General features: G+C 35.5%; 1 protein-coding gene across 6 annotated transcripts; it reads left to right on the top strand.

The window, feature by feature from the left end:
* The first annotated feature begins 1,238 nt into the window (after nt 1-1,238).
* Nucleotides 1,239-22,378, top strand: CSTF77 (Tetratricopeptide repeat (TPR)-like superfamily protein). 6 transcript variants are annotated; one of them, XM_008222901.2, is made up of 25 exons: nt 1,239-1,426; nt 1,524-1,664; nt 1,981-2,034; nt 2,373-2,437; nt 2,534-2,596; nt 5,032-5,141; nt 6,653-6,753; nt 7,513-7,574; nt 9,113-9,253; nt 9,386-9,514; nt 9,927-9,973; nt 10,814-10,877; nt 11,629-11,749; nt 11,932-11,990; nt 12,088-12,156; nt 13,636-13,776; nt 14,525-14,589; nt 15,367-15,463; nt 16,914-16,973; nt 18,076-18,228; nt 18,601-18,667; nt 18,770-18,871; nt 20,000-20,173; nt 20,769-20,978; nt 22,089-22,378. In XM_008222901.2, the coding sequence occupies exons 3-25, from the start codon at nt 2,001-2,003 to the stop codon at nt 22,244-22,246; spliced, it is 2,292 nt and encodes a 763-aa protein (XP_008221123.2). In that variant the 5' UTR covers nt 1,239-1,426; nt 1,524-1,664; nt 1,981-2,000; the 3' UTR covers nt 22,247-22,378. The 6 variants fall into 6 exon arrangements, with proteins under 6 accessions (XP_008221123.2, XP_088901950.1, XP_088901951.1 ...); XM_089045824.1 differs by having other exon boundaries at nt 1,239-1,664; XM_089045825.1 differs by lacking the exons at nt 1,239-1,426; nt 1,524-1,664 and adding an exon at nt 2,136-2,188 and having other exon boundaries at nt 2,008-2,034.
* Nucleotides 22,379-25,896: the final 3,518 nt, after the last annotated feature.

Raw genomic sequence — 25,896 nt, forward strand, 5'->3', positions numbered from 1 at the left:
TTAAAGACAGAGAAAGAAAAGGAAAGTTTAGAAGAGTTATGCTAGTGAGGGAGATATGAGAAAATATGTAAAATGGTTTATGAAGTAAAGACAAATTTACAAATTTACATAATTGTTTATTTTAAGTTTTAGTTTTATGTATTCTCCATGATTTCTTCCTCCCTTCCCCTCCATCCTTTTACTAAGAAAATAACCAAAAGAATACAGCTTTCCATCGGACTATGGATTCCTTATATACCCAAGGAGATGAGAATGAGGATAATTTCCAGAAGTTTAACAGAATCACACTATTATCTGTTGAATATACCGCATGGAATTGTCATCAAAACATATGCCCTCTCTCTCTCTCTCAAAACAAGGACTTGGAAAGCAGCCTACCTCTACATAAGACAGAAATTCTATGATCAAAAGTGCGAAACCAATTATGCTGGCCTAAAAATTTGCATAAAGCCAAGACTTAATTCGGCTTTCCAATAAATTCTCGAAACAGATTTTCTAGTTCGAACTCCTTCAACTAGTAGCAAGCTCACATTTTGGTTAAAAGAAAGAAAGTATTTTCCCAGAACAACTCTGATTAAATATAATATACTAAAAAAAAATACAATATAGCCACCGGCTATACTATTTTTGACACGTGCAAATGGCGTTACGCGCCAGGCGGTCCTTTTTTTTAATATATATTTTTTTATAAATAGTATAGCCAATCGGCTATACTTAGATTTTTCAATAATAAAATAGTATAGCCGTTCGGCTATACGGTTTTGACACGTGGCGAAATGGGTTTTAGGGCCAGGCGGGCCCTTTTTAACAAATAGTATAGCCGCCCGGGTATACCCTCATTTTTTAATAATAAAAATAGTATAGCCGTTCGGCTATACCATACTTCTGTTTAAAAAAGGGTATAGCCGGCCGGCTAGACTATGTTTGACACACAGCCATATGTGCCCTCGGCGTCAGGCTGTCTTTTTTTATTTTTTTATAAATAGTATAGCCGACTGGCCATACTGTATTTTTTTAATAATAAAAATAGTATAGCCGGTCGGCGATACTACTTTTTTAATTATAAAAACAGTATAGCCGCGCGGCTTTACGGGGTCCTCTTTTTTATAAATAGCCGACCGGCTGGACTCTTTACATAAGACAATTATATACACAATTTTGGCATATTATTGAATAAAAATAATATGTATTAAAAAAATTAAATAAATCATATTAAGAAAGGTAAAAACCAGACCCTCTGACCTCCCCTCCCTGCTCCTGACAGTCATCACTCTCAAACTCAGATACCCGACCCACACCAAACCTAGTGGTGTAACTCAAATTCTCCCTAAAAAAATTGTTTGGGTTTGAACAAATAAACTTTTACCAGCACAGTGCCATCCCCTCCCTCGTCTTCTTCGTGCACTCTCTTTAATTATACTGAAGGGTACTGAAATAGTTTTTGTTTTTCCATTCCCTTTCCTACTACTCATGCAATGCTTCTTCGGTTGATCGATTTTCTTCTTCTTCCTTCTTTTCTCCAGTTATTCACCGATAAATTGTGAAGCCAATTGCCTTGTCCCTTACACTTCTCCTTCGGTTATTCGTCCTCCATATTTCATTATTCTTCTTTGACAACTAACGCTTGAGTAGTTATTGATATCAGCATTTGGTCAATTAAAGAGGTAAGTGTAATTTAGTTTTCGTTCTTCTTCTTTGTTAACCTTATTGGGTGATAATTGGTTTGTTTCTTTTAGGGATTGCCCTTTTGGTATCGTATTTTTTTAATCCTTAATTAATTAGGTTCGGAGTTTGTCAATCTATACTATGTTGGTAATATTTAATAAGAAAGTAGATGGATAATTGTTGGATATTCGTACAGAAGGGATATTACAACTTGTTTCGTTGAACATTTAAATTCTTTTAATAAGTAAATCACATGAAATGGATGTTTGAACTTTGAACACTGCGATCCTGTAAAATATTGGGTTTGTAATGCAGGCCTACAATTACAGTGGCATATGGAAGCCGAGTTCAGACGAGTTGGAGATCAAGGTGAGTTTTGATATTGGTTTTTGCTATGCAGGCAGTTCAGTTTTATCGAATGTAGTGAGATAAGAAGTTTAAGGCTTTGAATGCTCTTGTTGTTGTCGTAGAATCTTGAAGGCTCTAGTTATTTCCAAGGCATATTAATCATATGGTTGAGAGGGTATTGATTTCTTTTCCAGTGCAATCTTAGCCATTAAACTGCTTTAATCTAAGGGTTGAAAATGTGTGTATAAATTTGTGGCCTTTTGTGTGTCCCCCCAATCCTGACCCTATATATATATTCATAGATTTTCCTTTTGTTTTGTTTTTTCATTTTAATTTTTTTTTGTTATACAACTTTTCAGATTGCAAACTCGTGGATGATAAATACAATGTTGAAGCCACTGAAAGTCTAGCCAATGAGGCACTAGTATGACACTGCAACTCTGCCCTATTTCAGTCTTTCTTTTTAGGGATAATTTATTTGGAGGTACACCTAATTTTATTCATATATCTTTCCATTTAGCATTTGCCTATTTCAGAGGCAGCACCAATATATGAGCAACTTTTGACGGTGTTTCCCACTGCAGTGAGTTCCTTCTAACTGCTATATATACAAATAATATATTCTTTATCTTGTGGCTTTACGTTCTTTAGATCATTCTTTAGTTCATTGCAATTCTATTTAAACTTGGATCTTGGACAACCCACAAGGAATGTTTAGGCACCTAATGTTAAGTACTTTTAACAGTAAAACTACCATGCTTTAAGGTATTGGATGAATATCCAAACGGTTAGTTCAAAATATATCATTTACTTACATGCTCTAAACCTTTATAAATTTAACTGTTTAGACTTTCATCCAAAGACTTTAAAATATGGTATGCATCTTATTAAAATACCCAATGTTATCTGTCTGAACACTCCTATATGTGTAGCCATATGTAATATACTTTTTATGTTTTGGCTTTGTTGTATTAGATCACTCTATTGTTCAGTGGAGTTCTATTTAAATTTTGCTTTTCTGTTTTTGTTTTTATTTTTGTTTTGAAGAATAGATTGCATGCCCAATTTTTAGACTGATGACTTAGACACTGGAGTATCAAGTATAAGGGCTGGTTATCTTTTTTTTCTGCTTAACAGAGAGTTGTTTTGATACACAAGGTGCTTAGCTATTACCAGAATTTTGGTGTTAATTCTTGGGACTAACCTGGAATTGAAGCAGGTTTCAATTAGGTTGAAGTTTTTATCTTATGGAAAATTTGTCAATTTGCAATTTTCTGGCTCATTTGCGAAGAGAATAGAAGAGCTTGTTTTCTGATCATTGGTGTTTTCTGTAGAGTTGAAAACTATTTCGTTGGTATTTTCTGATCATTAGTCATCCCATAGTAGGGTGGGCACTCTTTGCTCTTTCTTATGACATGGTCATGTTATTATTTTGACTGTTTCTGTTACAAACTGAATTATACCTAAGGGTGCAGAGAATATTTGTTTGTTGAGTATGTTACAGACATTTTTTAGTCTATATTTAATGTTTTCTTATTCCTGGCCAGCTTTCCATTTTTCATTTCAAGGAATGAATTAATTGCAAAGTTGGGGTATGAGGATATTATGATCTCTGTGATTTTTGGAGTTTCAATTATGACCTTTTGTACTCCTGGAATTAGCATCTTATATTATTTTTGTTGAAGTTTTTAAGTTCCATATCCACTATCTTCCTACATCCTGGAATTAGCATGATATATTTTTGTTGTTGAAGAGTGAGTACAAAAGTTTCTGTGGCCCTATTAGGTAGAGTGGCTGTGACTTGTGGGAAGGGCCATCATTTGTACTGTTAAGATTTAAAAAATATTTATTTTCAAAGGATAGTTGTGAAGTGTGGAAAGAATGGAACTATGATTTTTTTGGGGCACTGGCCCTGGGTTATTGAAGAAGAATGTCTTGTATCTGAACTCCTAGTTGCTTAAAGTACTTCTCTTTGAAGTAAACACTTGTTTGGAGAGCTTTTCTCTAAGGCCATGTTTGGTGACTGGGATTGGATTGGATTATGAGGTAGGATTGGATTGCATTGGATTACATTGGATTGGAAATGATAACACTAATCCAATGATGTGTTTGGTGTTACACATGATTAAGGGGTTGGATTAATTGAAATGTGCTATTACATGGCTTAGTAGGATTAGACATAATCCCAACATTTGAGTAGGATTCATAATCCTACTGCATTTGGCCCTAGTAGGATTAGACATAATCCAATCCATGTTCTTTTTAAGCCACCAAACATTTGATTAGGGTTATGAATCCTATCCAGCTACATAATCCAACTCACCAAACATGGCCTAAGTACCTTAATCAGGGTTTTGTGACAGATCATATGCTTATTAAATAGGGAGTTTCACTAAAACACCCAAAATAGGGGTTGAAATTATAAAAAAACCCAAGTACTATTTAAACATATAAACACACCCAAAACCCATCATTACACACACTCAAAACCCATTTATAAACACACCCAAAAAGTTGACTTTGGGTGTGTTTCTATGTTTAAATAGTGCTTGGGTTTTTTTATAAATACATGTCTAGGATTGGGTTTATTTATAAATTTGTATATTAAATATCAATTAACATAAATGATACTGAAAATAATATATGATGGAGATGACTTAAAAATATAAAGAAAACCCATTGAGGATAGGTTTTATAATCTACTTGTCACGAAATCTCCCAAAAAATGAGGGAAAAAAAAGTCTTGTAATCCTTATAAATCTGTGAAGGAAGTATGTTGAACTCTGCAAGACTTAATATAGAAGTCTACAAAAACTACATCCCCTTAAACTGTTTTATTTAAACTCATGTTAAGTATTTATAGGAGTACTGGACACAGAGCACATAAATGCTAATTTTTTTTTTGTTTTTTTTTTTTTGGAGTAGTCTAAAATCTGTTTAGTTATCTCATTATCTTTCCCATGTTTGGAAAATAGTGTTTTGTATTTAGCTGATTATTGCTGTTTCCCTTCTCTCCAGGCAAAATATTGGAAGCAGTATGTGGAGGCACAGATGGTTGTAAATAATGATGAGGCCACGAAACAGATATTTAGCCGGTGTTTGTTGAATTGTTTGCAAATTCCTCTTTGGTATATTATATTCTACAGCCTAAATACTGTCTGCAAAATCTTGCTTGCTTTAAGTTGAAGTTTACCGAATTTGATTGATAAGAGATTTTTTCTTGTATTTTTTTTGGTGATTCCATGTTATGATGTCGTATGCTTTTATATTTGAATGAGTAGGAATTGAGGTGAACTTCTTTTGTTGTCGATCGAGTCAAATGTGACAAGTAATTACAATGATTTGTGTCTTGAACCCACCTGATCATCTTCTGCATGCCTTTACCACCTAGTGAAAACCACTTAATCAAATAAATTTGTATATGCATAATGTGCAGTGTGTTTATCAACTTATAAGTCCTGAATAAATTTGTTGATTATGCAGCTTCTAATATCCTCATGATGCAGGATGGTTTAGGAAACGTATCGTATATAGGGTTATGTAGTTGGCTTTAGGAGGTGGCTTTATTTATTTTATTATATGGGAAAGGTGTCTTGGCCTTCTTTGGGCCTTATCGTTGCCCTTTAGATTTTTCTTTAGTGTGGTTCATCTTGACCAGGTGGGAGCTTTGTGTTGATTAGACTTAATGCTTTTTAACAGATAATGTCAGCAAATTACTTACAAATGGAGTTTTAATTGATAAAATAGATAAATACAAAACTACAAAGATGAAAACCAAACCACCCCTCCTCCATCACACCCCTCCGCCACCCCAACAGCCATCACCTTCCCCTAACCAGGAGCACTGTTGTGGTGACTCCTCATTCTTGGGACGCGAAGGAAAATAGTGAAAGATTGGAGCAAAGTGGAAGCAAACCATAATGTTGTGGCTGCTTGGGAGGTGGATTGATTTATTTTATTTTTATGGTAAAGGTGTCTCGACCCTCTTTGGGACTTACCATAGCCCTTTTGATTTCTCTGTAGTGTAATTAATCTTGACCAGGTGGGAGCTTTGTGTTGATTGAACTTAATGCTTGGCAACAGATAATTTCAGCTTATTCGCGTTCTTTTGAGGGCTGGAAGTTGGGGGTAAAATGTGCAGTATTTTGCTTTAAGTTGGGAAGAAAAGGGGCAGATGAATTTTCTTTATTTGAGAAGGGGCAATGAAGAGCTGAGAAATTTGGGGTATTCTTCTGCTTTGAACATTAGTGCATGAGCAGTCTGCAGAGAAGATAAATAGAACTTTATTTGCTTGAGTACAGACGAGTTTCATATAAATTTAGAATGTGTTGTATAAAATATAGTATATCAGTTACGTTGCATGTAAATAGTATAATAGATGACAAGCTTCAATTAAAAGAACAAAATAAAACACTCTATAGAAAAAAACTTAGATCTTAATCATATATAGCATTGTTTTTAGAAAATTATATATTCAGAAGAAACAGAAGATACCATGTTTTCTTGTTTTCCACTAAAATTTCATTTCTTCATACAATTACTCTACTTTCCTCACAAATAAATCTTCTGTGTTTGTAAATGTCTTTCTCCTATTAATGATTTGTAATGCTTCATTGTCTTGATTGTATTGGCTTTGTAGGCGATGCTACATTCGTTTCATCAGAAAGGTGAATGACAAGAAGGGTGTAGAGGGTCAGGAAGAGACTAGAAAAGCTTTTGATTTTATGCTTAGTTATGTTGGTATGTCTTTTGACTTAAGCCTTTTAGGATGCGTGTTAATGTTTACTCTGCTGTCTTCATTTTCTTTTAGTTGAAAATTTAAACACTTCCTAGTTTTGCTAGGTTCTCTCATTTGTGGGTAAAGAAAAATAAGTACTGAAGTGTTTCAGCTTGATAGCGTTTGATTGAGTTTTCAGTTTTTTTGGATCTGCAATATGATTTTAAATAAAATGACTTGAAGTTAGTAATGTTTAAAGGATAGAGTTAAACTGAAAGTGGGATCTATGTCTAGGGGTCCTTTGCCATTTGAATGGCAGGCAAAAATCCATTTAGGGCTTAGGGGTAATGGTTTAGGCTCTGTAAGCTCTGAAGATACTCTACACCCTGAAGAAATAAACAATGTTGGAATCGGGAATAAAAATGTATTAAAAAATGAAGTGCTGTTTGAATAGTGTGGTTTCAGCGAAGTGGGATCTTGTCTATGAAGCTCTTTATATATGTGTGAACTACTCAAGCTGATTTTTTGAGTTTTTCTTTTACCAATTTTTTAAGTTTTCTTTTTCTTTTTTCACTTTAATAAGTAAGATTTTATTTATTTATTTTGACATGTAAATGATATGTTTATGAAATATTTGTTTTTAACCAAGGGATGTAACTATTAACTATGCATTTACTGCTTATACTTACATTATATAGCATTTTGGTTCATCTAGTGAATTGAAACATGCTCCTAATTCAGTGCGGTTTAAAGCTGTTTTATTCCTTTGCATGTGCTACCAGGAGCAGATATAGCATCTGGGCCTGTGTGGATGGAGTACATCACTTTTTTAAAGTCTTTGCCGGTTTGTTATTTTCTTCCTCTATGTTCACTTTTATTAGGGCTCTTTTGGGGTGAAAGGGGATATATATATATATATACCGAAAAAAAGATATACTTCTGACAATAGACCAATGTTTGATTCTTATCAAACACTGTTGGACCCAGATTTCCTAAGTTGAAATCTGTGAAAAGCATTAACTCAGGAAGTTACTCAGAGTTTGAGAGAATACTGAAGTATTGATGGGAACTGATAGGGAACAATCAGTACTCATATCTGGAACAATCACAGGTTTGATGGAGTGGCTCTTGTACCACTTGATGTAAATAGAAGAAAGACATAGTCTATTATTCGCTGCAGTGGACCATGGACTTTACACCAAAAATTGTTGGATCAAGATTTTTAGAGTTGCAATCTGGGGAAGGCCTTTATTCAGGAAAACATCAAGTGTTTTACTTATGTAAACTAATTATCTTTATAATATCAACTTACTCTACTTATGGCTTCTAGGATTTGTTTAATAACCCATACTATATTTACTACTGTAAAACAGAAACAAGATCTACCTTTTGAATCTGACTGACTCTTCTTTTAGATAAAAAAAAAAGCCTCCTCATGCTTTTTTTCTTCACGGATACCCATTTTTGAGTCTCTAATGCAGACAATCTTAGCGGGTTATGTTGAGCATGATCATGTATGTGTCAAAACCTTATGAGCCCGATTAACCAGCTTGTGTTTTTGTTGAACTCACCTAACTAACAAATGACTCAAATTACACATCTAATAGTCATGTTATGTCGATGTGTTAACGTGTACTTGAAATGACCTTTTTATTTAAGACATCAGTTGGGTTATAAACATTGTTGAACCTAGTTAATAAACAGTTTTATGTGTCATGTTACCTGTAGGCGTTGATCTGGTTAGTATGTTGTCCTCCGCATAACTCCCTTTAAACAGCAGACTACAATCCTGCTGCCTCAGGAAAACTGCAGGTTAAATCTGATATCACATCTGAGTCTTTAAAAGCTCCAAATAGTTAGTTGTTCAATGTGCTGCATCTCATCCTGAAACTAATTAACCAGAATTTCCAGCCTTAGTTTTAGAATAGCACTGCTATTGTTGTCCCTCGTTCTTCTCACCCCATTGACTTTTCTTCTCCCCCCCCCAATTAAAATATAAAGGGATTAATCAATCCATAGATTCATATTACAAGAATGCTCTAAACTCCAACCCTAGACATTCTTTTTGGACACATTTTTTTGATACCAACGAAGCTAACTCTCTCAACAAGGGTCAGCAGATGACCTCTCTACCCGTGCATGGTAGTTCCCATGGCTCATGGCAGGATGTTCTAGAATTTTTCAGAATTTTTGTTTTGTTTTAATATATTATCCTTACAGTTATTTTATATAGGGACAAATTTTAAAAAGAAAAAAATTATTAAAGGTGGGTGTGGAGAACAAGATGGAGGTGGCAAGAATGCTGCACTTATTTTTTGTTGTAGCTGCTGTTCATTAATTATTGATGTCAAGGGCACTAATTTTTTAAACGTGATCTTGCAGGCTTTAAGCACACAGGAAGAGTCACAACGCATGATTGCTGTGCGGAAAGTATACCAGAAAGCCATTGTTACTCCTACCCATCACATTGAACAACTTTGGAAGGAATATGAAAATTTTGAAAATTCTGTCAGCCGTCAACTGGTAACTTTTCGGTTTTGGAATGCAAATGTGATATGAACTATGTATGACTGTCTGTCTGTGTGCTTGGGTTCTATATCTTTGTTAAGAAAGACATTTAAAGGATTGGAAATCTGATGATGTTGCATTAAGCAGGCAAAAGGACTGTTATCTGAATATCAACCCAAATTTAACAGTGCCAGGGCCGTCTACAGGGAGCGGAAGAAGTACGTTGATGGAATTGACTGGAATATGCTTGCTGTACCACCAACTGGCTCTTACAAGGCAATTTTGCTTATTGTGCTGTAATTTGTGATTTGTTGGCTCACAGATGCTGATGTTTTTTATATCTCAGCTGGTATCTCTTGTCCAAACATACAATCAAGGTTGCTGGCCTTGTTTCGGAAACACAATTAACTTGCAACTTAAATGTTCTTTTAGTGTCTGATTTTTCATATTACTGTCGACCCATGGTGGAAAAAGTTGTATGAGGATTTGTCTTGATTTTTTAGGTGTAATGTAACATATGCAGTCTTAGACATTTATTGACTTGCCTTCATACATGGCAACAAGCAGGCGTATTTTTCCTGGTCTTTGCCATTGTTTGCTGTATGAGAACCACATCTTTGTTTGCAGATTGGAATTCTCATGTATATTTTGCAATGGCAAATGGTAATTATGTGTTGTGCTCTTACAGGAAGAATTGCAGTGGATGGCATGGAAGAAGTTGTTAGCTTTTGAAAAGTAAGTAGTAGTTCCATACTGTTTTTCACTTTTAGTGGTTATGTATTCATTATCGTCACAGACATGATAGATCATGAATTATTATTAATCTGCAATCTGTTACTAACTTTATTTGCAGATTCCTTTTCACTTTAAGAATGAGATGCTTGTAGGGACCTATGTGAAAAAAATAAGTATGCTTATGTGCAAATTTTACCCTTTTAAGAGATTTGGTACTTCCTGAGAATGCCCTGATATTTCAAATGTGAAAATGATATGATTGACCACATGTGCTCATTGCTTCCATGAATTAGAAAGTTCTAAGATTAGATAACTACGAGAGTAAAGTTCTTGTATATAGAGCAATACAGGTTAATATTTCTACTGGCAGTTGTTGGATGTAGCTCCACTGAGTTTAAGGTTTTAGACAACCACTAGCCCCAAAAGTTTAAGCCGACATGGAATGGGCCACCTATGCACATCAAGCTTACACTGCCACTCACTTGCAGACCCATCCTGCATATGGAGAGGCAGATGTAGAAGGCTCTGATACCATGTTTGAAAACCACTAGGCCTAAAATCTTAAGCTGCCAGGGAATAAGCAAATAATGTATATCAAGCTTACAGAAGTCTCTGAAATGAAATGGAACCCTGAACCCTAAACCTCATGTATTTTATGTGATGATTCTGAAGAAAGATTGACATTACAAATAGTTAAAAATAAAAATGAATAACTTGCCCCAAAGTTTGCATGCTCATAGTTATTATTGTTCTTTCAGTTTTGTTGTCACGTTTATTTGTTCTGTAGTTCATTTGAGAATGTTGTGTATTTTAATCTATTTTCTTGTAACTGCATTTCAGAGGAAATCCACAAAGGATAGACAATGGATCATCCAACAAGCGAATTATTTTCACTTATGAGCAGGTAGAGAAAATATGATATAGTTTTTTATCACTTGAATTCATAAAATTAGTAAAGATTTTCTAGATTGTCTCTAAGTTTGTTGGATATTAACCTAAAAATAGCTTATGTGAATCTTATGAATTCCTCAATTTTAAAGAATTTATTGGTACATGTTTGGATATTCCTAGATACTTCGTGTTGCTTATCACGATGATTGGGATTTGTGTACAAGTCGATAATTTGAACACTTATGAATCTTTTCTTTTGGCTTGAACGCATCTCAATTTTGGACATGTAAATTTACTTGTTTATCCATCTTCTTTTCTAATTGTTGTATGTTTTTATCCTCTTTTGGTCACCTCGTGTCTTTGTAATCCTCTATTCTATGATGGGGATGCTATTCTGTCTAACTAGTCTTATCTAATTTAATCATCACCTACACATGCAAGTTGTATAATAATGTGGAGTGGAGTGGAGCTATTGTACCTAATGCAGTAGAATTAAAATGTAGTCTCGTGTACTGTATTTTAGTCCTATTCTAGATCTGATGCTCTGCTTTTTGATTTTTTTAAATTCACTCAACCATCATGAACAAAAACATATATTTGGAGTGCAGTTAATTATATGAGTTCACTTAATTATGCACACAAATAACTGAAAGTATACTTTCATAAAATTGTGTACATTTATTTCATTTTATTTATGCAATTGTTCACTGTTCCTTGTTCAAATTTTATTTCTGACTTCCTAACTGTATTTTGTTGGTTTCCAGTGTCTAATGTATCTATACCATTATCCTGATTTGTGGTATGACTATGCCATGTGGCATGCAAAAAGTGGTTCAATAGATGCCGCAATTAAAGTTTTTCAGAGATCTTTGAAGGCTCTTCCTGGTAATTTGAAGTACTTTTAGGGCCACTTCTTTTGTCTTGCTGCTTTGGCTTGATTGTTATATAAGCATGAGTGTAGTGGTCCTATGAAATTTTTTTGGATGGTTTTCACCCTTTGTCTATTAAATGGCATAAAGTAGCTTAAGAATCTCTCTCTCTCTCTCTCTCTCTCTCTCTCTCATCAGACTCAGAGATGCTTCGGTATGCTTATGGAGAGCTGGAAGAATCCCGTGGAGCAATTCAGGTATTAGGATTACAAATTTCTTTTCTAGATGTTGAAATTTCTGGCTCTGAAGGCTTGGTTGAGTTGAGGTGGAGCTGGATTTACTGCTTTCTTGCAGCCTACAAAGAAAATATATGAAAGCCTTTTGGGAGATGGTGTTAACGCAACAGCACTTGCTCATATACAGGTAAGTATTTTCTATTGGATCTTTAAGTGGACATGATCCTCCAATGTATGTAATTTTCTTGACTCCGGTCCTGCGTTTTTTTTCTTCTTGGAACCATTCTTCAATCTATGCTAGATAACCCCATTCAGCCTACCTTTGGTCCTAATAAGTTAATTTAGTAATACAGGTGCCTCATGATAAAATCAATACTTATGATATGCTTTAAAAGAGGAGGCCTATGCTTCTTGATCTCCTCAGTGGCATGTGTTGTGTGAAACAATGGGTCAATCATTTGTGTTATCTTCGTAAATTGCTTATTTGTGTCATAGATATGCACCAGGTTGTTCAGTGCTTTCGACTTTCATGAAATTGTTATTCTTTGTTGACTGAGATATTTTTGGGGAGGGGGCTTTGGTAGAGAGATGTTACCCTTTGGCATTGGGTGGTGGTGATGGGAAATGGATGGAACAATTTTTGGAGATATGGAAGAAGAGTTGATTTCTATTTGGGACGCAATTGGATTCTTTTGCTTCCTTGTGGGCATCTTTTCCTAAGCAATTTAGGGATGGTCCCTCTATTGTGATTCATCTCAGACTCGTTTGAAGTTTGTAATAGATGTGCTTTTGCACGTTTTGCTGTGTTTGAGGCGTTATAGTGAGTTCATGTTAGAGTTGGTTAAGTCTTCGTTGTAGCTTATATTGGATGACTCTTCTTGTAAAATAGGAGTTTCTAGTTTCATGAGGTGTCAAACGGGTCATGCCAGGCCCGTCCATTTATGAAAATCATCAATACCGGCCTGAGCCCATGGCCCTAGCCCGTATGGGCTTGGGTCGTGCTCGTGCCAGGCCACTAAATGGGCCGTGATGGGCCTATGCCAAATTTGACTTGTGTATTGCATTTTTTTGTTATAATTTTTTTTACAACTTCATTTAAATCTTTTTTACAATTATGTATATACAAACAAGATTTATTATTTGTTGAAAAGAGGCCAATAACTTTATTTAAAGTACATTTAATTAGAAAATAACTAGATTATTGTTTGGATTTTAAAATTTGAAACTTGAAAAACAAAATCATTATTTTATATATAAAGAAAACATTAAATTTTAATATATATTATTAGAGAAAAGAAATAGACTTGAATTTAAGATATAAATGTAATAATATTATGTATTATTTTTCTCTAAAATAAATGGGCTTTAAACTGGCTGGCCCGTTGGAACTTTATAGGCCAACCTAAGTTTAGAAGATACGGTCGAAGTTTTTTGTTGTTTTGTTTTTTCTATATAGGCCTTCCTTGCTGCTTAAACTTTTCTCACAAGCTCTTTAATTTGTTAATTCACTTATATAAGTAATCCTGCAGGCCTCTCCACCATAACATTATTTATGCCGAACATTTGTTTGATTGAAAATAGAGATTTGATTACATGTATTCTGCAGCTTACAACTAACTTTGTCCATTATTTGGGAAGAATCTCATGTTAGTATTTTTCACCGCAGTTCATTCGTTTCTTAAGGAGAACTGAAGGAGTTGAAGCAGCTCGCAAGTACTTTTTAGATGCTCGCAAATCTCCAAACTGCACGTACCATGTTTATGTTGCTTATGCGATGATGGCTTTCTGTCTTGACAAGGATCCAAAGGTTTTTTTAAGTTAAAATCAATGTTATCATGATTAGCTGTAATCAGTGCTGAAACTGTAGATAGCATTTATCTGTGTTTGGATTATATAGTCTATAAAATTTTCTCTGTTTTATTTACCCAAAAAAGAAAAAAAAAACTTTGTCACAACTTTATTTCTCCTAGTTGTGTTTTGCTTCAAGGAATAGAATGGAATCTGCATTTGAATGCATTGGAATAAAGTGGGCATTCCTATAGAAGGCCAGTTCCATTGTTTGGTTCACATATTTAGTTTGGGAACACTCTTTCCCATTCATGCCCAAACAATGGAACGCACATTCCTAAATTATAGGTTAGGAATGCTCATCCCCTAACTATAAGTCTCTTTAGCCAAAAGGCTCCAACACCCGAGACTTAGACTTGGGAAGCCAACACCCTAGATATCAGACTCCAAATCCTAGGCCTTGGACTCCAAACCCGGACCCTCAGACTTTGGACCTTACACTCAGAATCCATGATCTAGGTCCCACGTCCAGGATCCGTGGTCTCTATTCCAGGGTCCCTGTCTAGGGTCCCGAGTCCTAGGTACTGGGTGCAGTGTGTACCCTAGAGCTCAGACACTACACTTTGGAGGACCATCCACATCGAACCAAAGATCCAATAGTTGGGACAATGGACAATAATCTAATATACTGTTAAGGGACGTTTTTTATAATTATTATTTTTTTCTGATACGAAACAAATATTTACTATTATCTTACATCCATGCAGATGGCACACAATGTTTTTGAAGCTGGGTTGAAACGGTTTATGCATGAGCCTGTGTACATTCTTGAGTGAGTTCATGTCCTTTCCATAGATTATGCATACCAAATTGCTATGGTGATGTTTATTTTAGGATTTATGGAAGTGAAATGTTATATGCAGTGTCCAATACACTTAGTAAGTTGATCCTATAGTAGGAATTCTGGAAAGGGTTCCTTTTGGGGAATTGAAGAGCTCTCTTTTTGTTTCAAGTGCAATTCACTGTTGTGGCATTAATCCTATTGGCATGATGGATTCTACCTGTGGCTGCATTTCAGTAATATGTAGCTCAGATTGGACATTTTTTTTAGTAAGAAACAGCATACTTTGGAGAGACCTTATACTCTCCTAGACCGCTAGCCTATCAAGTTTAAAAAATTATTAACCCAAAGGTTTCATTTTTACTTTTTGATTCCTGTAGGTCCCCCACATCTGGATCCTATTCATGCTTGTGGGATGTGGCCCTACTTTTTGTGCGGAGACTCAACTTTGTGATATTTTATCCCAACTAATGCTGCTCACACACCACATAAATATGGGCCCCAGATGTATGTATTACAGTATTATTGTCTGTGAGTTTCGTTGTGTTGTGTGGCACATAGATATGGGTTGTCCAAGTAGTGAATTTGAGGCAGATTTGTTATGTGACTAACAGTGGCAATTTGTATTTCATATTATTAGTCATATTTAGGTAAAAGAAAACAGAAATTGAAGGATATGATATTCATGCTCTTGTTGATGTATTCTTATTGTGTGTTGAAGTATCTGTTATTGCATTCTTATTGATTATCATGTCCTTATTGTTGCAGGTATGCAGATTTTTTAACTCGTTTAAATGATGATAGAAATATTCGAGCTTTATTTGAGAGGGCATTAAGCTCACTACCATCAGAGGAATCTGTTGAGGTAGACACCTATTGTCATGTAAATAATAAATATACACGTGTGTTTGTGTTTGTCCTCTCGCTTGTATTGAGTTTCTATTTCTACCTGTGGTAGGTTATTTCTGAAGTCAGGATTTGTTACAATTAGTTATTCTAGTCATCTACATGATTAATCATTCCAAACTTCTTCTACACTAGGTAGCTTACTTCAATTTAGTTTTACAACTTTGGGTGCTGATCTGTAGTATTTGGCTAGGGAAAAATTGTAGAGATGTTGAAGATAAGTTGTTGGGATGCTTGTTCTGTTAGTCCAAGCAGGATCCTTAATATTATTTTACTATCTCTTGTGGATTTCATGTTTTGTTTACTTTCTTTATGTTTTCTATGTACTTTTTGTTTACCAAGAAGACAAAAAGGACCGAATGGATTGGAGCTTCAGAGCTTTGCTTTCTTTGGAAAAGTCATACAAAATTAAATTTTACTTATTTGGACTTCGTCACTAGCTTTGAGGCTTAAGCCTATGTACAGTACAAAACTAGGTTGTTTTCTTTGATGAAAATATCGTCCATATATCAGAAAAATAGGAGATGGATATGGAAAGGGGGTGATGACTTTATGGACCCCACGATACCAATATTCCGAAATATGGGCTTAATATTCTTGAAACCATGATATCGGCTTGAAATAAGGCGGCACGAATGTATTTAGGGTTTCAGAGGCAAAAGCCTCTAGGAAGAAGATCGCCTCAAATATAAATATATTTTTCCCTAAGAAAGTTTTTTGGCATATACGGCACCGTTTGATATCTGGTTTTTTGGCCTTTCAAATGAAACAGTTCATTGATCACTTGGACTTAAGACTCCTGGGGTTTGTTTATGGTTCTATGCTTTGACATTTTGCTCCTTGTTTTTGTGTATTTACTGAAGCTGACTAGCTGAGGCAGCAGAGTCCAAATAAAACAGCTTTGGGCTACCAAAAGTAAAGTGATTGATGTAGCCCAAACCTAACAGATAAAACTGAACAATCTATCAATACTAAATATTAAACTATAATAATTTATGTCTAAGAAAGCTTAAACCTCAATGTGTACGCCCAGATTTTTAGAAGACATAAAGCGCCTCTCCTTTAAAAACATTGAATCTCCAAATTAAGCTAACAGTCCCAAGGTTCTTCTTATATTAGTGAAATATATTGAGAAATGTATTCCAAGGATGAAAGTTTCAAATTTTTTTTTCACGTTTTAAGCTTATTTCCATAATTTCTGTTATGGTCACGGATATCGATATTTCTGTAAATTTGAGTCTGATGTTTATGTCGAAATCAAATATTTATTGTTTTCCTGCCTGTTTTTTATTTAAGATAGGTTATGCTGCATTCTTTGCTTCATTATTAATGTATTCAACATATCAGTGATAGGTTTTCTCAGTTCTTTTAATATTGAATGCAAGATTCTGATGGATCTTCCCTGTTAGGTATGGAAGCGATTCACCAGTTTTGAGCAAACTTATGGAGATTTAGCTAGCATGTTGAAGGTAGTAAATATGATCTTTCCTTTTGGTTTGCGATGTATTTTTCCATTTCAATCTTAAGGTCCTTTTTTTTCCTTGGTGACTGACTATTTTGCTATCTATGTAAAGCAATATTTTTGCTTTGGGTTGTTTGCCCTTGGTCAAAGTTTTGTTATGTGAATGGGCTCCTCTATAATGGTGAAAACTGTGAGTCTCTCTACTTAGCAAGAATTGGCAAACTGGTTTATGTATTTGGTAGAACAAGTTCCTCCAACCCTTGTGAGGTAGTACAGCCCATAGGTATTAGATTAAGCACTCAAACAATAGAACATAGAAGAATATAAGAGATCGAGGAGACGAAAATATAGATCGAAAAGACGAAAGAAAGGGCAGAACAGTAGAACAAGAAGAATATCGGAGGTCGAGGAGATGAAAATATAGATCGAAGGGACGAAAGAAAGGACCGAAATCAGAGAACCGAGAAGGAAGGACAGAAATCACATAGTTTTAAGAGAAGGTTTACTCCAGATCCAAATCTCCATTTTAAAGAACTACATGGGGGTATTTATAGCAAACTAACTTAAACAGAAATCCTAACCCAAATAAAATAGGAAACTTAAAACTAGAAATCTGGAAATCTGGAAAAGTAGAAATCCTACTAGAATTTGGAAAACTAGAGAATCTAGGAAACTAACAAATACATTAGGAAACTAATAAATTTAGGCCCTATGTGTCCTGAATCACCTTGGCTTCTGATTTGTTCTATGATTTATTTGACAGTTCCATTATATATAAAAAATAATAATTGCCTGGACACTAAGAACAGAATTTGTGTTGCCTTCATCGATACAGTTGTACCTGACTGACATTCTCTTTGATTTTTAGAAAGGAAAATAGTGTACAGTTACAGACGTTTTATGTATTTTTGTCAATTAAGCTATATAGCTCCAGGATTAAACATTACATGGGATACTAAGCCCTAAATCCTAAATTTTTTTTTTCTTTTTTCAATTACTTGTCTGTACAAATTGAATTTGTTATAAAAAGGTATTGTTAGATTATTGTTGCTAATTTTGATCCGTCTTCCAACCAAAGCAATAAGCTATTGAATCTGTGATTCATATAGGTTGAGCGAAGAAAAAAAGAAGCACTTTCTGGAACAGGTGAAGAGGGCCCTTCATCATTGGAAAGTTCATTGCAAGATGTTGCATCACGATACAGTTTCATGGATCTTTGGCCCTGCTCTTCAAAGGAATTGGATCATTTAGCCCGACAAGAGGTACCTCTAATGAAAATATTTTGTTAATGTGTCCATTGAAACTATTAACAGCTTTCTTCATCAGTATTTTCCTTTTTCCTAGCACACACATACACACACAGCCTCGTACCTACCCTAATCCAAAAAGTTGAGATTAAGAGCAAGCATTATTACATTGAGTTCATGCTGTCGTAAACTATTAAGCGTTCTGGTAGAGGGTTTGATTTTGTATTCCTGTTGACATGACAAAATCCGTAAGTGGACCTACTCTTTTTAAGTGAGAGGCGTAATTCTTCTATAACCTAGTTGTGGGCTTATGGCTGCTGCATCACTTCACTTATAATTTATTTGTTTCTCCATTGATTAGTACCTCACCCTGTTTCTGCTTTTCAGTGGCTTGCTAAAAATATCAATAAGAAAGTGGAAAAGTCAACTATGCTGAATGGACTTGGGTTTGTAGGTACACTATTGTTTGGTTATTACTTAGTAATCTCTGCCCTTTCTATATTTGTAGTTGGTACTGTTTGGCTATTACTTAGTAATCTCTGCCCTTTCTGTATAGATGAGGGTTCTACAGGCCTGACAAGCAATTTAGCAGTGTCTTCAAAAGTAGTTTATCCAGATACTAACCAAATGGTTATCTATGATCCACGGCAAAAACCTGGTAGGCAATTCATTTGTCTGCTTAGTTACTATATAACAGCATTTTACCTGCTTTATATGTTTAAGCAGTATGCTTTGATATTGCCATCAGGAGTCTATAATTTTTAATTGATATTTAGTGAGCCTGATTAATTTCATGCAATACATAAAATAACAGTAAAGTACACTTCAAAGAAATAGAAAACTGGTTTGGTGAAAGAAAAAAAATTGGTCTTGAGCTTTAAATTTCAGTAACTTGAACGTGTATAATAGAGATAGATCAAAAGTGGGTGAGTCTTCAGCAGTTAAATGGGATGTATTTACGACCTTGTAATTTTTTGTTTCTTAAGCTATCTGTTGATTCTGTGAATTAGAAATATTTCTTCCAGAGGTTTATGGTAATTGTTTCCTGATGTGGACTACATCTTTAAATTCCTTGGATATGACTGTCTGTGGTGATATGCTGGAATTGGTTTGGTAATAAACACAAGTCGTCAAACATTTTGAAGAAGAAGATCTATTATCACATTTAAGTTGAAGCTTTTAACTTATTAACTCCACAAAAAATAAAATAAAATAATGCCTCATGGTGCTTCGCAGTTACGGTGGTTCTTTGAACAGTTCGGATAGAGAGACAAATAACAAATTTTGGATAAGAGGAACAAAGCGGATATGTTATTGGAGGGGATAGAATTTTGCTGTCTTTATGGGCATCAATGTCAAAGAATTTTAGGGATTTTTCTCATAGTTTAATTCAACTTGATGAGATGGGGTATGATCAAATAAGTCTGTTTATTTCAAATATACTGTGAATAGTTTTAATAGTTTAAATGATTCATTTTCTTTAACCTCTTCAAAACAATGAAGTTTCAAGAATGTCTAATTCTATATTGTAATATATCATAGATGTGATTGTACCATGATCAAATAAGTCTGTTTATTTCAGATATACTGTGAATAGTTTTAATAGTTTAAATGATTCATTTTCTTTAACCTCTTCAAAACAATGAAGTTTCAAGAATGTCTAATTCTATATTGTAATATATCATAGATGTGATTGTACCATGCTTTTTTGGATTTATATAGCTTAAGTTCAGTGATTGAACTTTATCTGTTAGTCTTTTCTTTTCATAATTTTCTTTTACTGTAGGTGCTGGGAATTTTCAGACCACAACAGCAGCTGGAGTTCCCACTGCTTCTAAATCCTTGCCAAATCCTGTGATTGCAGCAGTAGGTGGTCAAACAATGAGTGCGTTTGATGAAATATTAGAAGCAACACCGCCTGCTTTGGTAGCCTTCTTATCAAATTTGCCAGTTGTTGAGGGTAAATTTTGAAGTTTTCTTTCAGTTAAACGGAATGTGTTTTCCCCCTTCCGGTTTACAAACTTTGTAGTCTGTATATTTAAAGCCATTCTGACTTGAATTGTATGTCAGAATAGACCAGTAAAAATTTGGACTGAAATGTCATTCTTGTGAGGGGTTTATAAATATTCATGCGTAGTGTGTTGCTACTTTCATAAAATATGGGAAGACAATTGACAAACGTATGATTTGACCTGTGACAAATGTTCAGAAGATGCTTGATCCGGTGGGTATCTATTTATATAAAATTTGAGAATATTAGGATCCCATAGATTAATGAGAATATTAGGATCCCATAGATTAAGGAATTGGTCTTGCTGAGGACTTCAAAATCGGAGGTGTCCTGATTTTAATTTTTTTCTTTTTAAAAAATTATGATCCGGATTGACTATGTAATTTTTTTCTTCCATCTGTCAATTGCATGGTGAGTTTATTTGGTCTTATCATATTAAATCTTATGGTGTTTGTCATTGGTAATGAAGGTTTACCCATATTTCATGACCCCTGATCCTTTATGCCGCTGTTGAATGGAAATTTTGTTTTTTTGAAATTTTCAGGTCCAACACCAGATGTTGATGTTGTGTTGTCAATTTGTTTGCAAAGTGATGTACCAGCACCACAGCCTGGGAAGTCAGGGGCTGCCCCAATGCCATTGCCATCTATACCTGCTCCTTCCACTAGTGACCTTTCTGTTTCAAGCAAGTCTCATCCCATCCCAAGTGCGTCATCTTTCAAGCCAGCCAAGGGGAAAAGGAAACATTTTGATAGTAAGTGGTTTCTTTCTTTGTGGTGATATATATGTTGGTATACTAGTTCAGAAAGATATTGTAGGAGTCCAAGTCACGTGCCTCTTGAAATTGAATTTTCCATCCATTAAGAGCATCTCCAAGGGAGATGTCAAATACTAAACATCAAATTTAAATTTGATGGCTGATGTGGCAATTTGACATTTACACAGTTTTACATTCCCGATATGTCAAATAAATAATTATTGCAACAGTCAAATCATTTAAGATGAAGAAAAAAAATATAAAAAGGAAAATAATAAATGAAAGTAACAACCATCTTTAAAAATAATAAAATATTCATTTGACATCTTGCTTTTGGGATATCAAAAATAACATCTCAACCTCCAGCCTTCATTCCACATCAGCTTTAACACATCGGTTGGAGTAATGTGAGATGTTATTTCTAGCCGTTAAATGTCTATGTGGCACTTTTTACACATCGGTTGGAGATGCTCTAAGAGAGATGTCAAAGAAGGAAAGTACTAACCGAAGTTCTTCTGAGATTGACATGATTAAATTTATGTTCAAAATGGACTAGACGCAGTGTAACTAGGGACACTCATGTTCATTCTTTATTTTTTTAAACCCAAAGTTAGGAAGGGGGAGGGGGGTTTTTTCACACGCACTGCCAAGATTCCATGGGGCTTAGAACTTGCAAGTCAAGGCTATTTTCCACTAGGCTAGACCCTGTTGGCCTCATATTTGTGCTTTTTACAATCTAATTTTTGTTGGTAATGTTGGCCATTGATGGCTATATTGCAGATCGTCATTTTATCAAACTGCCATGCTAGTCAGTTTCTGATGGACGTGGCAGTGCCCTGGTTTCATGGATTTGACATTACTAAATCGTAGTAGCTGGGGCTGTGTATGCACTTGGCATTGGTTTTGTGAATTTGTTAGGAAGGTCATAGTCTTTGCATGAGCGACACAGACCCCTAATTGAAATCATTATTTTATGAGTACCGCTTTTATGAGTTGTGCTGAGCACAAATCAAGCTGTCTTAATGCGTCTGCGCATGCGTGCGTTCCTAAATGTTATATGGAGAGTATTGACAAGTTCTCAGTAACAAAATATCTTATGAATGGTAGGGCAAGAGGAGGAGGAAGCTTCGGTCCAGAGCCACCCACTCCCAAGAGATGCCTTCAGGATACGGCAGATCCAGAAGGCTCGCGGTACTGCATCTCAAACTGGATCAGCTTCATATGGAAGTGCAATTTCTGGAGATCTATCTGGCAGCACTGGCTAATTTACATCTTTTTTTCCTTCTTTCAGATTCCTTGTTTCCCCCCTTTTTAGATTATGTACAAGATCACATACATTTTTAGTAAACTTCAATTGTATTACTTTTTATTTTTATATTAATTTCTTCTTTTTTTCCTTTTGTTGGAAGATAAGTGTTGAGTGGCCAAAAATAAAAACCCGACAGTGGACTGGATGTTTACTTTTTCAATAAAATCAAATTATAAAAATCAATGTTGGAAAAATCGTTAGGCGGTAAGCGGGCGGTAGGTAGGCCTTGCATATAAAGGAGTAATTGGGGTGTAGGCTTTTTAAAAAAGGGAAATTCTATATGAACCCCATAAATTATTCTTTACACCCCACTAAATTTTAATAAAATTTCAAATTACTCATTAAACCCTTTTTTTTCTCCCTAAATTGCCCTTATAAACCCCATCCCCTAACCACCCACCGAAAATCCCCTTCCCTTTTAGCCACACCCCATCCGAAATCAAACCCCACCCTATCTAATATCCAGCCACATCCCACCGAAAATTCTCTCCTCTTGCAGGCACACCCCATCGCACACCCCATCTCATTTACACCAACCTCCATCGCAGAACATAGAAGAACTCATCCCTTTGCCATCGCAGATCTTTGCTCACCATCGAAGAAGCCTTTTGCCAATTCCTCCAGCAAATCCGAACCATCTCTGAAACAGAACCATCACACCTATCTCCATCTCTGCAAACTCGAAAGCCATTGAAGGTCAAGTTCTCACAAATCCTTATTCAAGGTTTGATTTCAAATTTGATTTATATATTTACGTTTCTAAGTGTTGATTAAGCCTACATTTTATTTTACTTTTGAAAAGCCAAAGTCTGATATTGATTTCGATTTCGATTTCAAGGTTCTGGGTAGTTCGAACCTAGTTTTACGAAAATGGATTCCACCGAAATGATTACATTGCTTCAGGTGGTAGTCCACCGAATTGAACTGTACTTTGGTGGGTTACCACCAAATTGTTACCTTGTTTCATGGTAGTCCACCGAGTTTGTTTCTATTTTTCAGGACTCCACCGAATTTCTTTCGGTTTTGATCTACTCCACTTTGAATATGTATTCTTTTTTGATTGTCCACGAATTTATTTCCGTTTTGTGATTATGTACCGAATATTGTTTATTTTTAGATATGAAGAGGATTCGCAGGGTACTACTGAAGCTTCATCATCCCGACCTAATAGACAGCGTCCCACGACCTCGCGAGGAGACAGAGAGCGGCTCCCAAGATCACATTGAGGATACTACAGAGGTTGAAGATGTAGTTCCTACTGATTACAGTAATGTTGACGCAGAGGTTGAAGATGTAGCTACTACTCAGGATAGTAATGTTGAGGTACATACCGAGCCTACTGAGCCATCTCGAGTAGGTCCCATTGATCTATCTTTACTTACGAGTTTTAAAACTCACATAGCAGCTGCAATTTGGAATAACCAGGTAAGTCGTTTTACTATGACAATAGAAGGTAGAATATAAGTCTGGTTCATGGTAACTAACCTTAATTTTGTTTTTTGTTTTTGTTTAACTAGGAACGTGAGCCCCTTAGGTGCATGTCGAAAACATCTACCCTTCGTGAGTGGAATTGGTGGGGTAATCCAAATAATGGTATATTCAAAGGGTACATTCAGAGGTCTGGATTAGAGCACCTTATTAGGTGTTCTTATCGGAATGCTGATAAGATTGTGGTATCTACATTTGTTGAGAGGTGACATCCTGAAACGAACACCTTTCACATGCCTTTTGGTGAGATGACCATCACATTGGATGATGTGTCATCTATTTTAGGCATTCATGTGTCTGGTGCAGCGGTTGCTCCTCTTGGAGATGACGACGACACAAATTTTGAGTTGTTAGTTAAGTACTTAGGAGTGACTGATGAAGAGGCTACTGAACAATTGCACCAATACAGTGATGAGTATGTGAGTTTGTCATGGTTACGAGTGTGATTCTCCAATGTTTCAGACACAGATTCAGAGGAGTACATCATGTATTCGGGCAGAGCATATTTGCTATATCTCTTGGGTTGCACTTTGTTTGTTGACAAGACTGGCACAAGAATCCAAATTGTGCACCTTAGACTACTTAGAAACCTTGATAGTGTTGCTGGTTATTCATGGGGTTCTGGGTGCTTTGCATGGTTGTATAGACAATTAGGCCAAGCTTCGAGGTCTAAGGTGAAGCAGATTGCTGGGTACATGACTTTGCTGGAGGCATGGGTGTATGAGCACATGCATGGTGTTGTTGTCCTTGATTTTGACCTTGATTATTTAGAGGTCCAGCCTCGTGCACTTCGTTGGATTCCACGTCGAGACAATGGCACAACATCGGTAGACGTGCAGAAGTATAGACAGCGGCTTGACGCTTTGAATGCTGATGAGGTGTGTTTCTCTTACATATCATCCAACTGTTGCATTCATATACACATATGCAACAAAGAATGTCATATTAGTAGATGTCACCCCCACAATTTGCAATAGTGGGAAACGATACCTATTAGTCTTATAGGTGCAATCCATGATAAGTACATGTGGAAATGGGCGCAAAATATCAATATTAATGGGGTGTGTCCAAAACAGGTCAGTTACAATATCACCAGATGTCCTATGCCACTCAATATAATTGTGTTCGGATAACTTAGTAAGCAATTGTTGCATTTGGGTTCTCCCAACAAATTCTTTGGTTCTATTTCGGATCCTAGCATTGTATATTGTCTTCATAGTTGAAACATTCATTGCATCTCTATCTTTAATGGTGACCAAAATATCTCTGGGTTTCACCAAACTCTTAGACATGTCCACCAACAAGGCATTCTCCTCTTCAGTAAGTCGCCCCACAAATGAATGACCTTGAAGATACTATGAAATAGGATGGTTGTGTACTCCACAAACCACCTCCAACTTCCAATCATCCCCATCACCAATATTGATACCTTTTAACAAGAATGGGCATCCACATTTCTTGGTACCAGTGTCCCTAGCACATTTTTTCATATCACTATTTGCATCCGACCTTATATCAGTTGTCTCACTAGACTTGCAAGACTTATAGTTACCGTTCCTCTCACAAGCAAGTATTACACGAGGTCTCCTCTTGCCCTCACCTCCATAATCAGACCTTTTAATTACAATGACAATATTATTCAATTTTCCTTGTTCACCAGCCCATCTAAGTAATGCATCTCTACCATTGAATATCTATACATAAAACTCATATTATTTAAATATAAAATTTGAAACATTAATGCCATGTTAATGATACTAAAAAGGATTTTAGACAAATAATTACCGAATAAGTTGTGAATTGATTACTATAGTCCATTACACATTCTGTTTCCACATTGTTTCCTTCAGTAGGGGCGTCACCTTGATTTTGTTCCTTCAATGGGAGTAAGATCAAAATAGCTTGGATTAAATTTATGGTCGGCAATAAGTTACTGAAAAAATAAATAAATTTCGATTGGATGCCACTGAAACGCGGGTAAAAGTTTGGTAGTATACCATTGAACTACGTTCCATCTTACGGTGGATCCCCACTGAATATTAAGTTTCTCACCGGTGAAATCCAACTGAAAAAGGTGCAAAGTTTCGGTGGCATCCCACCAAATTACTGTCGCGTTCG

This window comes from Prunus mume, linkage group LG2, assembly GCF_029339155.1.
Source record: "Prunus mume cultivar Tortuosa linkage group LG2, ASM2933915v1, whole genome shotgun sequence".
NCBI classification, from domain to species: domain Eukaryota; kingdom Viridiplantae; phylum Streptophyta; class Magnoliopsida; order Rosales; family Rosaceae; genus Prunus; species Prunus mume.